The sequence below is a fragment of the Chelonoidis abingdonii genome, chromosome 2 (assembly GCF_003597395.2).
Source record: "Chelonoidis abingdonii isolate Lonesome George chromosome 2, CheloAbing_2.0, whole genome shotgun sequence".
NCBI lineage: Eukaryota > Metazoa > Chordata > Testudines > Testudinidae > Chelonoidis > Chelonoidis abingdonii.
In genome coordinates, this window is record NC_133770.1 from 119,930,632 (window position 1) to 119,944,151 (window position 13,520).

General features: G+C 37.9%; 1 protein-coding gene across 6 annotated transcripts in view; it reads right to left on the reverse strand.

The window, feature by feature from the left end:
- BRD9 (bromodomain containing 9) overlaps positions 1-13,520 on the reverse strand; it is a 55,900-nt gene that overhangs the window by 39,968 nt on the left and 2,412 nt on the right. For all 6 annotated transcript variants that reach the window (XM_032765532.2, XM_032765530.2, XM_032765531.2 and 3 more), the window contains exons 2-5: positions 11,155-11,375; positions 7,757-7,889; positions 4,824-4,884; positions 1,739-1,883 (exon numbers count right to left, since the gene is read on the reverse strand). In XM_032765532.2, the coding sequence (XP_032621423.1) occupies positions 1,739-1,883; positions 4,824-4,884; positions 7,757-7,889; positions 11,155-11,375 (560 nt within the window). The remainder of the gene's footprint in view (positions 1-1,738; positions 1,884-4,823; positions 4,885-7,756; positions 7,890-11,154; positions 11,376-13,520) is intronic.

Here is a 13,520-nt window from a genome sequence, read left to right on the forward strand (position 1 = left end):
AACCTGAGATGACAAAGTATGAACCACAATGATGAAACCCACATCTGAAAGAAAAGGATGCAAACTCTTCATCGAGTACAAGAGATGAAACACTTGGCAACCTCTAATTCAAGAGTATTAAGTAGAAACTGGAGCTACAAAAAGAAACCCAGGTGAAGACTTTGGAAACAAATGACAGACAACCCTGCTAACAGGGGGTGATGATATAATTGTCATAATTTCTAGGGTGTCTTCCCCTCTGCCTAAACCACTATCTCAGTCTTGCCTGTGTTGAAACGCAGCCTTCCAACTCTCACCCACGCCTTGCTGCTAAGATGCTGAATAGCTCATTCCAATCAACCAATGGAGTTGGAAGAGACAGAAACAAAAGCTGAGTGTTAGTACACTGAAGACACTGCAACCCAGACCTTTCTTACCAACTCCCATAATGGCCTCATACTTCACTGAACAAGAGACAATAATTACACGATCCCGAATGAGAGCACCTTTGGGAAAGACAAGTAATTGTTTGCCCAATACCACCCTGTGGGACCTCTCAAAGAAAGGAACAGAACAACTCAACAGCAACACTGCCAACCTCTGTTAAGTTCTAAAGATGCATCAATACCACCTTATGAACAATGATATTCAAGGCAGCTAACGGATCTAAAAGAATCACTATGAACATCTTGTTTTCATCCATCACCAATGGAGCAAGCAATACCACCAACGTAGTTCCTGGTAACTAGAACCAAAATACACCCAATCGGAGTGAAACAGGCCATTTCCTCAAATCCCCTAAAACAAGTCTTCAATAGCCAAGACACTGGTCCAATACTAGCCGGCAATTTCAAACTGTAAATCACTTGGAAAAGGCAATAATCAAAGAATGAAACACTAACTGAACAAAAAGATAATACAAACTAAAATTAGAATTATTCTTTATCAGAGGGCAGGTCTACATTACTGCTTAAATCGAACTAGCTTAAAAAAAACACAGGCCAGTCCGTTGAGCAACGCAAGCTACAGCACCCTAAGCACTGTCCACACTGGCGCTGTGTTGGCATGAGTTGCTTTTCCCCAGCACAGCTTCTGCCTCTCGCAGGGGTGGAGTAATTATGCCAACAGGAGAGTGCTCTCCCCTCGGCACAGAGCGTCTTCACCAGCAAGCTACAGCAGCAAGCTACACCGATGTAGCACTTCTAGTGTAGACCTGCCCTTATACAAAGTATCTGCCATAGAATTATGGAGACGCTTATGGAGCAGCTCTCTAGTTAAAGCGGAGCTGAAATTTCTACAAACAGCACATATTATTTCATTTATGTCATAGAATATCAAACATTTAACATAAGACAAAGTGCCTCCAAAGGGCACCATCACCTTTTGGTCATTAATGAACTAATCTAGATTTAAACAGATCATCTAGGAGTTCTCTAAAACAACAAGTTCTTCTCAGCCTGTTTTTCTGAATGTTATTTCCTTGTAGCACTGAACTGTATACCACAGTAAGTTTATCAGTAGTACACATTCTTCGCCTGCAATAATCTTAGCAGTTGCCCTAGGACAGCAGGACAGATATATACAGAGTATAGAGTATAATCCCACTCCTACCAACAGAAAGTGAAAGTGTGATGAATTATTTATAAATGAATTACATGTTGGAAGCCTGACTGATGAACTAATTTCACCTAAAAATCTGACTCAAATTAAAGTTTTTTATTGAAAATGTTTTGAAATAACCACATCCTTATCACTTCACCTTGAATTCGGTGACTGATTTGTACTCATTTGCTGCTATTTTGTCCTTCATTGTGCCAAAATCCATGGGATGTTTTATTATCATGGAATATCCAGGAGCAATGGCATCCGTGACTGGAAAAGCAAAAAACCCATGAGGATCTTTCCTAAAAATGGAATAAAAAAATATGTATAATTATGCTAGGAAACAAAATGATCACTACTCCTTATAACATATCATTTTATGTCATTAGCACCAGTTGTTGCTTTAAAACAAAACAAAAAAGTATCTGCTGATATGGGAGAGAGAATTCAAGAATATTTAGCCTGTTTGGGAATATTTTTATTAAGACTGTCGCTTAACTGCAGTTAACTCAAGCGATAACTTAAAAAAATTAACAATTAAAAAATGTATAGCAATTAATCACAGTTTTAATCGTACTGTTAAACAATAGAATACCAATTGAAATGTATTAAATATTTTTGGATTTTCTTCTACATTTTTAAATATATTGATTTCAATTACAACACAGTATACAAAGTTGACAGTGCTCCCTTTATATTATTTTTGATTACACATATTTGCACTGTAAAAATGGCAAATAAAAGAAACAGTATTTTTCAATTCACCTCATACAAGTACTGTAGTGCAATCTCTTTATCATGTAAGTGCAACTTACAAATGTAGATTTTTATTTGTTACATAACTGCACTCAAAAACACAGCCTTGTAAAATTTTGAAGCCTACAATTCCACTCAGTCCTACTTCTTGTTCAGTCAATCACTGAGGGTACGTCTACACTACCTGCCGGATCGGCAGGTAGTGATTGATCTATCAGGGATCGATTTATCGCGACTAGTGTAGATGCGATAAAATCGATCCCTGATCGCTCTGCTGTCAACTCCGGAACTCCACCGCAGCGAGAGGTGGAAGCGGAGTTGATGGGGGAGCAGCAGCGGTCAACTCGCTGCCCTCCTCACAGCCAGGTAAATTGACCTAAGATACGCTGACTTCAGCTATGTTATTTGCATAGTTGAAGTTGCGTATCTTAGGTTGACCTCCCCACTCTCAGTGTAGACCTAGCCTAAGAGAAACAAGCTTGTTTACATTTACGGGGGATAATGATGCCCGCTACTTATTTACAATGTCACCTGAAAGTGAGAACAGGTGTTCACATGGCACTTTTGTAGCCGGCATTGCAAGGTATTTATTTACCAGTTATGCTAAACATTCATATGCTCCTTCATTCTTCAGTCACCACTCCAAAGGACATGCTTCCATGTTGATGATGCTTATTAAAAAAAATTATGCATTAATTAAATTTGTGACTGAACGCCTTGGGGGAGAATTGTATGTCTCCTATTCTGTTTTACCTGCATTCTGCCATATATTTCATGTTATAGCAGTCTTGGATGATGACCCAGCACATGTTGTTCGTTTTAAGAACACTTTCAACTGCATATTTGACAAAACACAAAGAAGGTACCAAAGTGAGATTTCTAAAGATAACTACAGCACTTGACCCAAGGTTTTAGAATCTGAAGTACCTTCCAAAATCTGATCCGAGTGTGGAGCATGCTTTCAGAAATCTTAAGAACAACACTTCAATGCGGAAATGACAGAACCCGAACCACCAAAATTTAAAATCAACCTTTCTGCTGTTGGCCTCTGACTGAGATGATGAAAAGGAACATGCGCCTGGCCACATTGCTTTGGATGGTTATCAAGTAGAACACGTTATCAGGATGAATGCATTTTCTCTGGAATGGTGGTTGAAGCATGAAGGGACATATGAATCTTTAGTGCATTTGGCCCATAAATATCTTGCAATGACGGCTACAATAGTGCCACGTGAATCTCTTCTCACTTTCAGGTGACATTGTAAATACGAAGCAGGAAGCGTTATCTCCCATTAATGTAAACAAACTCGTTTCTCTTAGCAGTTGGCTGAACAAGAAGTAGGACTAAGTGGATTTGTAGGCTCTAAAGTTTTACATTGTTTTGTTTCAGAATGTAGTTTTTTTGTACATGATTCTACATTTGTAAGTTCAATTTCATGATAAAGAGATTACACTACAGTACTTGTACGAGGTGAACTGAAAAATATGATTTTTTTTTACAGTGCAAATATTTGTAAACAAAAATATAAAGTGAGCACAGTACACTTTGTATTCTGTGTTGTAATTGAAATCAATATATTTGAAAATGTAGAAAATATCCAAACTATTTAAATAAATGGTATTCTATTATTGTTTAACAGTGTGGTTAATTGTAATTAATTTTTTTTAATCGCTTGACAGCCCTAATTTTTATTTATAAGACAGTGCTTGAAATTAATTGTTTATTTATTGTTTATTTACTTATTTATTGTTTATTGATTTACTGGGATACATTTTGCATTTATACTTGTATTAGTTTCCCTTAAACAACAAAAGATCAGTAGACATTGTGGTCACTGAACATCTTCCAGGATTAACTCTTGTTTTCATCTTTTTGATTAGGGTTTTTCTTCATTTTTACTAAAGCAGTTAATTAACAGTGGTGCTCCTGATTAACTAGTTTTAGAATTAATAGCTGATTAATAGTCTCAAATTAAATTTATAGTTTTATTACAAAGGGAGAAATCTACTAGTGATTTTTCAAAGACTTGGACTATACGCAGCTGATATTTTACAAAAAATTATAAAACAAAAAAACCTCTCCCATCCAGTGAGTTAACAGCTAATTAATTATGAACTTCTATTTGAATCAGATAGAGAATAAATCATAAGATTTTACCAGAGATTATTCCATTTTATGGAACAAAAGTTTACAGTTGGTTTCCAATCCCTAAAATAAGTAATTAATGTACACAAAGGGCCCACAGAGCAAAAATAAAATCACTAATGATAGCAGAAACTTTTAGTTCCTACTTTTCTAAATGCAATTAATCTTGAATAGTTTCTCTTACTGGGTCCAATAAGGTAGCAATGGTGGTAAACCAAATTATAAATCAGTTTGAAACGATTCATCCCAAAATGAAAACCAAATTTGAAGGTTCTAACGCAGCATATTAATAAGTATCAGCTACCATCTATACAGCTGTCTATATAATATGCAGACCTACCTTTGCAACTGACGAAGAAAATGCTCTAATAATTGTTGGATGGGTGTGCTCTCATTTTCAGCTGCGATTTGAGAGAGTGAAAAATATTTATAAAGTTCAGTCAAATGACAGTATTTACTTCTGAACAAAGTTCACGTTTTATACCTGAGTCTTTAATCGATAGCCCTGCGGCTCGAACTCACTCCAGAAGCCAATAAGCCTTGCATTTCAAGGGCAGCAGAAGCACATACAAAAAATCTATTCCTGATATGCAATAAAGCTTTATTTCCTTATTTGTTAGTTATTTAATTATATTAAAAAAGAAATGTTCATGCAGCACAGAAGTAAAAGAAATACATACACTATGGTGCCTACAGCAACATAATCATCCATGACACGCAACCTGCATATTTTATGGCAAGTATTTAACAAGGAGTAATATATTCAGGCATCTGTTCAACAAGAAAATGATTTCATATGTGCAGGGGCGGCTCTAGACATTTCGCCGCCCCAAGCACGGCAGCATGCCGCGGGGGGGCGCTATGCCGGACGCTGGGAGGGAGGCAGACGGCTCCAGAGGACCTCCCGCAGGCGTGCCTGTGGAGGGTCTGCTGGTCCTGCAGTCCGCTGGACCCGCGGCTTTGGTGGACCTCCCGCGCGGACCTGCGGGACCAGCAGACCCTCCGCAGGCACACCTGTGGGAGGTCTGCCGGAGCTGCGGGACCAGGAGACCCTCCGCAGGCACACCTGACTGTGCAGGTATTGCTGCAGATGTGCTGATTTCTGCATTTCCTGACTTCATTTTATCAGTGTAACCTTAGTGTTCCATTTACAAAAATGTTTGCATTAGTTTTCCTAAGATTTGGGCTATTTTTTTAAAAATAAAGACAAAGAACAAACACAGATGCTAGAGACACAAGTATATTTTAATTACTGCACAGATGAATCTATGAAATGCAGCCTACAGGACACATTTCACAGTCATTTGTTTCAAATTTGCCAGGTTTTCAATGCCAAAGTGTGTTCAGAGGCTGTGAATGACCTGTAGGATTATTGCCCATTCTGACAGTGGGCTCATACCCTCCATTTAGGGAGCACCCATAACCTGCAAATTCCTCAAGATTGATTTGCTCAGTTGGTAAATACAGTTCCCGTCTTTGACTGGCCCTGTCAACAAGCAGCGTTCTAATCTTATGAAGATTGAAGCCTGCTACTTTTCATACAAGTCCAGATTTCTGTTAGACATTTACTGACATATCTTTCAAGGAAGCGGCCTAAGCAAAGTTAACATGGCACTCAGGAGTGAGATTCCTTTGTTCTGAACATTTTTGTTAGTAAAGGATTTCAAAGAATTTAGAAGTCTGAAGGAATTAAAAAAAAAATGGCTTATAAAAATTACCTAAATTTAATATTGAGCATTGACTCTAGGATCTAATGGAATTTGTATAGTAAGAAGGGATAAACACACACATTACAGGTACATGCACTAGCTGCCCATTGGCACCTGAAAAGGTTTTAAGGTGTTATAAGCCAAAATTAACAATGCAATGACTCAGGACCTGTGTAACTGAGAGCATTCCACAAATAATATCAGATAGGTGCTTGAGCTGAAGCTTGACAAATTAGAAAAGAAAGCTTGCTGCTGGCGAGGCATTCTCCCTTGCCTGTGGATTTGCTCCTGTACTGGTCCAAAATAGTGTGAATTTTCTGACACTTAGGGCACACTGCAAAGACCAATTTTTGCACAGGACACTGAGGGAAGGGTATGGTGTAGAGGTGGAAGAGGGACTTGGGGAAAGCTTACGGACAGGGATTTTATTATGTTTTCTGCTGAATCCCTGCTTTGGTGTGGGATCTCTGGCTCTTTTGCTTGTTTCTGCATTTTATTATTGTAGGTTATATTTTAATGTCATATCAGGAAGTTAGAGAAAGACATAGGTGTTCTTTATATGTTCAATCAAAATAATTACATGTAGCTGCAGTTCACCTTATTCTGGTGCACATACTGCAAACAGCAATAATGGAATGACACTTAAATATCCTTTTTCATACAGTGAAACTCCGGTATAACGCAGTGTTTGGGATCCAAAAAATTGCATCGCGATAAATGCGGGGTCGTGGTATAGTGGGGTTTCAAGCCACTCAGTTTAAGTCAGTAGTCCCGAACGTGGTGCATTGATTTGCGCCACCTAGTGCCTAGTGCCCAGCAGGGGAGAGAAGCCACGGCCCCGCACCTGCCGGGGACAGAGAACTCCGAGGCTGCGGGCGCCGGTGCTCTCTGTCCCCAGAAGGTGTGGGGCCACGGCTTCTCTCCGGCTTCAAGAGGAGCTGTGGCCTCGCGCCTGCCGGGGACAGAGAACTCCAGGGCTGCGAGCGCCGGTGCTCTCTGTCCCTGGCAGGCGAGGGGCCACGGCTTCTCTCTGGCTTGGAAAGAAGTCACGGCCCCGCACCTGCCGGGGACACTGAGCACTGGCGCCTGCAGTCCTGGAGTTCTCTGTCCCCAGCAGGCGTGGGGCCACAGCTTCTCTCCCTTGCTGGGCACTAAGCAGGGGCACATCAATGTCCCGGCGGGTGCCATGGCATTAGGGGCCACTGGTATTAGGCCTTAAAGGGGAGCCAACTTACGATCACGTTAAATGCGATTTCACGTTATGGCGGGGCGAGTTATTGCGAGGTTTGACTGTACTTCAAACAGGGAAATGCACTCTGATGTGAACTTGTGAAGAACTATCTGAAAATTTACTTCTAATTGCTTTTTATGCAGTATCTTTCCAACCTGGAAAAGTCTGCTGATATCCAGAGATTTCACCAGAAATTTCTACATTCTGCTGGAAAGCTTAATACCTTGGTATATTATCAGAAGTATTATTTTAACACTCAGTTATGAAAAATTTTGAAGAACATACTAGAAAATTTAAATTTTCCTGGTTTCCCATCTAGTCTTGGTCACTTACCTGGCTGAGTCCTGCAAGCTCTGACAGGGCGATCTGGAGGTGGCTCAACTTCCACTTTTTTCCCAGGATCGAAGTCATCCGTTTCTCCCTCAGTGTCACACTGTTCTTTCTCCCTCTTTCTCTTCTTTTCTTCCTAATATAGCAAGGATAGGAGATAGTTAAAAGAAGATATTCACAAAGGGCAGTTCAGGTTCCAATAAAATATTCTCATACAAAAACGTTTTATTAAAATAATACTAAGTATCCAAGTGATACCAATGAACGTCAAGAAATTTAAAGATAAATATACACTTTCTTCAAATCCCTGGGGGGGTGGGGGGAACAGACTCCTAGTGTTGAACTGGAAGATGGACAATTATGATCTAATGCACAACCTTATACATACTTACTTTAAAATGATTTCTGTTACTTACAGTAACTGTTTGCAAATCATTTCCATTTCTGTATCTATTCAGCTACTTTTTTTGGTTGATAGTTGCTAGAAAAAATGGCATTAAAATGTATACAAATAATTGCACAATGAAAGAGCACAGTTAACTGTAAAGTTCTGTAAGTCTTAACTGGTCAGCTGTGATGCTTCATCTTATAGTTACTATGAATGAAGTAAGAAGCACGTAGCTTTGCCTTGTTCACTACGCATTTACAGTATGGTGCAGTACATAGAAGACAGTCTGCATTGGGTGGAGTAAGTACACTGAAACTCAAACTCTACAGTAGAGCAACTACAAATGTTTTGCAAGATTGGAGATATCTGACGGATCTTCTCCTGTAAGCCTCCATAGCACGTGAACAATCTTGTATTGAATTAGGCAGCCTCACTCCATTTTTTACTACAGTGCTTACTGATGCATGCTCATCACAGCCCTCTGTCATTTACAACATTTGGATATATCACTGTTAAAAGGTTCTATAATTTTAGAGTACTACACATCTGCTAATTATAAATGTTTGAAAATCGTGACTTAGAAAAGTAATAATAAAAATCATCATAGGACAAAGCAAAACACTTTTCTTCCCTAATGGCTGTTATTCTGTAGTTCCAGGTAATTAGTGGTAATAGAGATGTTCAAAAATACATTGCAAAAATGTTTCTATAACAGAAACCATTTTTTCCAGTGCCTCATTCTCAAGAATTTCTGACCCATATTTGATCAGATCAAACTTTCCAGAAAAATTCACTCTTAGGCAGAAAAACACTGAAGATAATTCAAGTCACATGGCCTAATGAACTACTGGAAGGTGTTCAGATACTACAGGGATGCAGACCCTATAAGAATCTAAGGAGAATAGAACTGAAAGGTGAAAGATTCAAAAAGATTTTATCAAACAAAAGAAGAATGCTTAGACACTACTTAACTACAGATGTCACTAACTTCATGCCTGTTTATGGAATACAGGTCAGTCTCATCTTGTATAACATATACAGCTTTCAGTAGCACAAGTCTGGGAAAGCCACATTATTTACAACTAGCAAAGAAACAAGTGGGAAATGCAGGTTATTGCAAATGAGGACCAATAAAATCTTTATATCACACCAAACCATGGACTTTATGTATATTATAAAAGAGCTATTTAGGAATGCTTTAGGGCATTTTACAAAATGTTATACCTTTTTTTTTTTTTTTTTAAATCCCTCTCCTTTTGGTAAAGCCAAGCGGCTTAGTTATCAAAGGCATCTGTGCAGATCTCAAAGGGAGCCACAGAAGCCTTTAAACATGATCTGAAATAGATCTTCTATACCTAACGATGTTAGTTTTCAAGTCTGACATGTCACGAACTTCCATGACAAGAATCACGTGCTGGGTTCAGTCAGAAGCTGGGACTCTCCCCTTCTCAATGTAATAAAGCACCTGTTTTTAACTCCAATGAGATGCAACATATCAGATTTTAAAAATGCAACGTTTTCAATTGTTGACAAGCTGTCATGAAGACTGATTAGTGGGTAATACAGTAAAAGATTTATAATAAAATCATTTATTACATTGTTCTGCAAATTATCGTATGAATACCTTCCACATATGTGGGGAGCACACAGATGTTTCACAAGTTGTAAGAACACACCCCTTCCTGTTGTCTCAGAGAACATTAAGATACTGGGAGCCTCTGAAAGGGAAATTAAATCTAAGGACTGTTAGCTGACCACATTACATATTTTGCCTAAGAACAGGGAGAACATCAGTGACTAGGACCCAAACCACACAGGTAGGCTTGGAAGGATGAGATTTTTAATCGGTAAGTATTTGTGAATGTTGATTTCGTCATACACAAACAAACCAACAACAAAAAAAGTCCACAAAAATAACTGAAATTTGCACACAGACAAAAAGAAATATGCAGCTTGAGGACTTAAACTCTAATAAGGATACTTACTTTGTATATTTTGACATGTGATGTTGATAATTTATGTTTTAGCAGGTTTCAGAGTGGTAGCTGTGTTAGTCTGTATCAGCAAAAAGAACTTCATCTTGGGTTTTAGCTCACAAAAAATTATGCCCAAATAAATTTGTTAGTCTATAAGGTGCCACAAGTACTCCTCGTTATTTATGTTTTAACAGTTTATAAAAGTTTTAACTTTCTGAATCCCAGTGTCTACTGTCATTAAATAGTTATTGTCTGACTCCTCTCCTAATTTCCTATAAGTGTGAAAATTTAAATGGATAAAAATTGAAAAAATGGTGAAAAAAATAAACATTGATATCTGTCAAAACTATAAAACATATTGAATTCTGGCAAGCCCAAATATAGGGCTTTGTAGATCAATAAACATCTTGAACTGTCCTTAGATGTTAACAGAGAGACAATTCAGTATCTGAAGTAGTGGTGTAAAACATATCCTGCACAACATTGTGCTAAGCAAGAGGGTTGTCTTATTGTGCACCAACTGAAGTGGTCTTTAGAGATAGACCTACATACAAAATGTTTACTCATCCAACATGGAGGTGACAAAGGCATAGATGACTATGACAAGTGAAGAAACCGAAAAATAGTTACAACCAGTTGCAGAGGACTTCAATGGGGCTACTCATAGAAGTAAGTTTAAAAAGACATGCGTAAGTATTTGCATAATTAGAGATTGAGGGATTATAAAATTTAGTCCTACTCCAACTTATAAATGCAATTAATTTGGTGAAATACAGCCCTCACTTTTGTTTTTTAAGAAGACAGAAAATTTGGACAAAAACACATTTTTTAAGAGTGAGATGAAAATATACAAAAAGGACCCTCATTGGATTAGAAGTGGTGGAAAGGAAGAAATAATACTGCTATGTTTTAGTTATTCCTCTCAGTCAACTGCATCTTAAACTGAAATGTGCATTTTCATGCAAGAGATGCTTTTCAGATATAACAAGCAAATGTGAAAAGAATTTGTACCCCTGCATTCTTGAGTCATTGTTTACCTTTCTCTTCCTTCTCTCTTCGTCATCAAGATGCTTTTCTTTTTCTTTCTCAGACTTTTTTTTCTTTTTCTTCTTCTTTTCTTTGTGTCGCTCTCGCTCATGGTCTGACCTGTCATCGTAATAACTTGAATCGTGCCCTGATCCTGAGAGTTCAGTGACCTCACTTCCTCCAACTTTAAGCACTAGCTTCAAGGGCTTTTCCAGAGGCTTATCCACATAATCTAAATTAAAGCACAGTAAAAAGAATCAAACACAAAAAAGTTACACAGTAAACAATAATAGTTATCAGACCATATCATTCTACCAAAAATTCCATTTACAAACTAGTGTATAGCGTAATTATTGTGAAACGTATATGAAGGAGTTTTAAAAGAAAAAATCCTTAATTGACAGATCTGAGGTAGGAAACAGCTGCCCTAAACAAAAATGTTGGTTTCCTTAAATTTAACTTTATTTTCTTGTATAATAAGGATTCATAAAAAATCATAATATGCTATATTCTAGAAAACATCAGAAAAATTGTGTAATTGGGTACCAGTCCTGAAAATACATTCACACATGCTTAGCTTTACTCACTTGACTAAGGTAAAGTACAGGTATAAATGTTTGCAGAATCCAGGAATTTAACAGTTTCTAAAGTAAGAATCTCCACAATTGATTGTCTGACAAGAAGTTAAATCAATCTTTATATTAAAACCAAATATTGTGTCAACTATTTACAGACTTTTTTTTAAAATCAGCATTTCAACTATTTGCTTAAGTAATTTCCTCTTGAACCATTAAAGAGCCAACATTTCATTATTCCTTTTTCTGCTATTGACACCTGTCCCATAGATTATAACTTTCTAACAAATAAACTATGTTCAGGTGAGGCCAAAAGAATTGAAAACATTTTTAAAGAACAAAGACTGTAAACTGAAGTTATTTGATTCTTTGTCAGATTAATTCAATTCACCGTTTTATTTAAAGTGACTCAGGACAGCAGAAATGAAAATGATTCCGTTAACAACACGAGAGAGAACAGGATAAAGAAGACTGGCATCAGAATAGTTTATATATCCTTAGCTCGTGCACTGCAGTGTTTTTATGGCTGCGTTCAATGGTACATCTTCTCTTGAATCACACATAATCATAACTCTAACATTTACGAAGTTTTTTGTTTTGAACTATTTGAAATCAATTATTTAAAAATAAAAAAAAACTTTTTTTGTTTTTAAAATACATTATTTAAAATTAAATTTGAAACTATGATTATCTATATTAGGGCCTAAACTTACTATCTTGTATTAATTTACAATTAAATAAAATATTAGGCAGTACATGTTTGCTATCAAAGTTTAAAAGAAAGTCAAACTACTGAACTGCTGAAAGTGATTAAGAACCTAGAACTAGAGTTTGCTGAAGTGTTAAACCAGCTTTTGACAGCAAATATCCTTTTTTGCAGGTGCCTAGAGAATATTTTCCTTTCAGTTTATTCAACTAATTCAGTTAAATGACTAGTTCACTCCAACTTGAGAAACTAGTTGGGAACAGAAAAAGGAGGAAAGCTTGTTTTCTTCTTCCAATCTATGAAAAAAAGCTAAGGCCTTGTCTAGCTACCAAGTTTTGTCATCAAAAATTGCCTTTTGGTGACAAAGCAGCAAGAGCGTACACACAAGGGGAATTTTGTCACGAAAAACACCCAGTTTTGGCAACAAAAAACTACCACCCTGGAGAGACTTTTGTCTTTTCCCTTCCTTTTATTGTGGACAAAGAGGCAGTGTAGACACTGCTGATTATTTGTCCACAGAACTGGCTTTCGCCAGTATCCCACAATGCCCGCCCTGATTGCTCTGCTCAGTGTTTTGATCTCTGCTGCCCTGCAGGCATGCACTGCCCCCCTCTGCCTACTTTTCAACTCTCTGGGAATTATCCTGTTCTGCCCTGCACTAGGAACACAGCAACAGGCAGACTGCTGCTACAGGAGGAGGGGAACAGACTGCTGTGCTGCTTTGCCATTCCTTAACATGGAAAGCTCACAGAGCTACTCATGCTACTGTCCTCGGCAGCTGAGGGGGCTGTAGGAGAACTTGGGAGAGAATCCCAAGATGCGCAGCAATCAGCTCTTCCTTCCCACAACGCTGCACTGTGGGATACATACCCACAGTGCATTGCTCACCCTGTTGATGATGGTGTCCCCAATGTGGACATGATCTGTTGACAGAGGGACCAAGTGTGAACACCCTTTGGTAGTTTTTGTTTTGTTGACTTTTAGGTGTCAACATAAGTTTTGTCAACAAAACACGGTAGCGTAGACAAGTCCTTAGTGTGATAAGATAAGAATTACTAGGGCTTGTCTACACTTAAAACGCTACAGCTGTGCCACT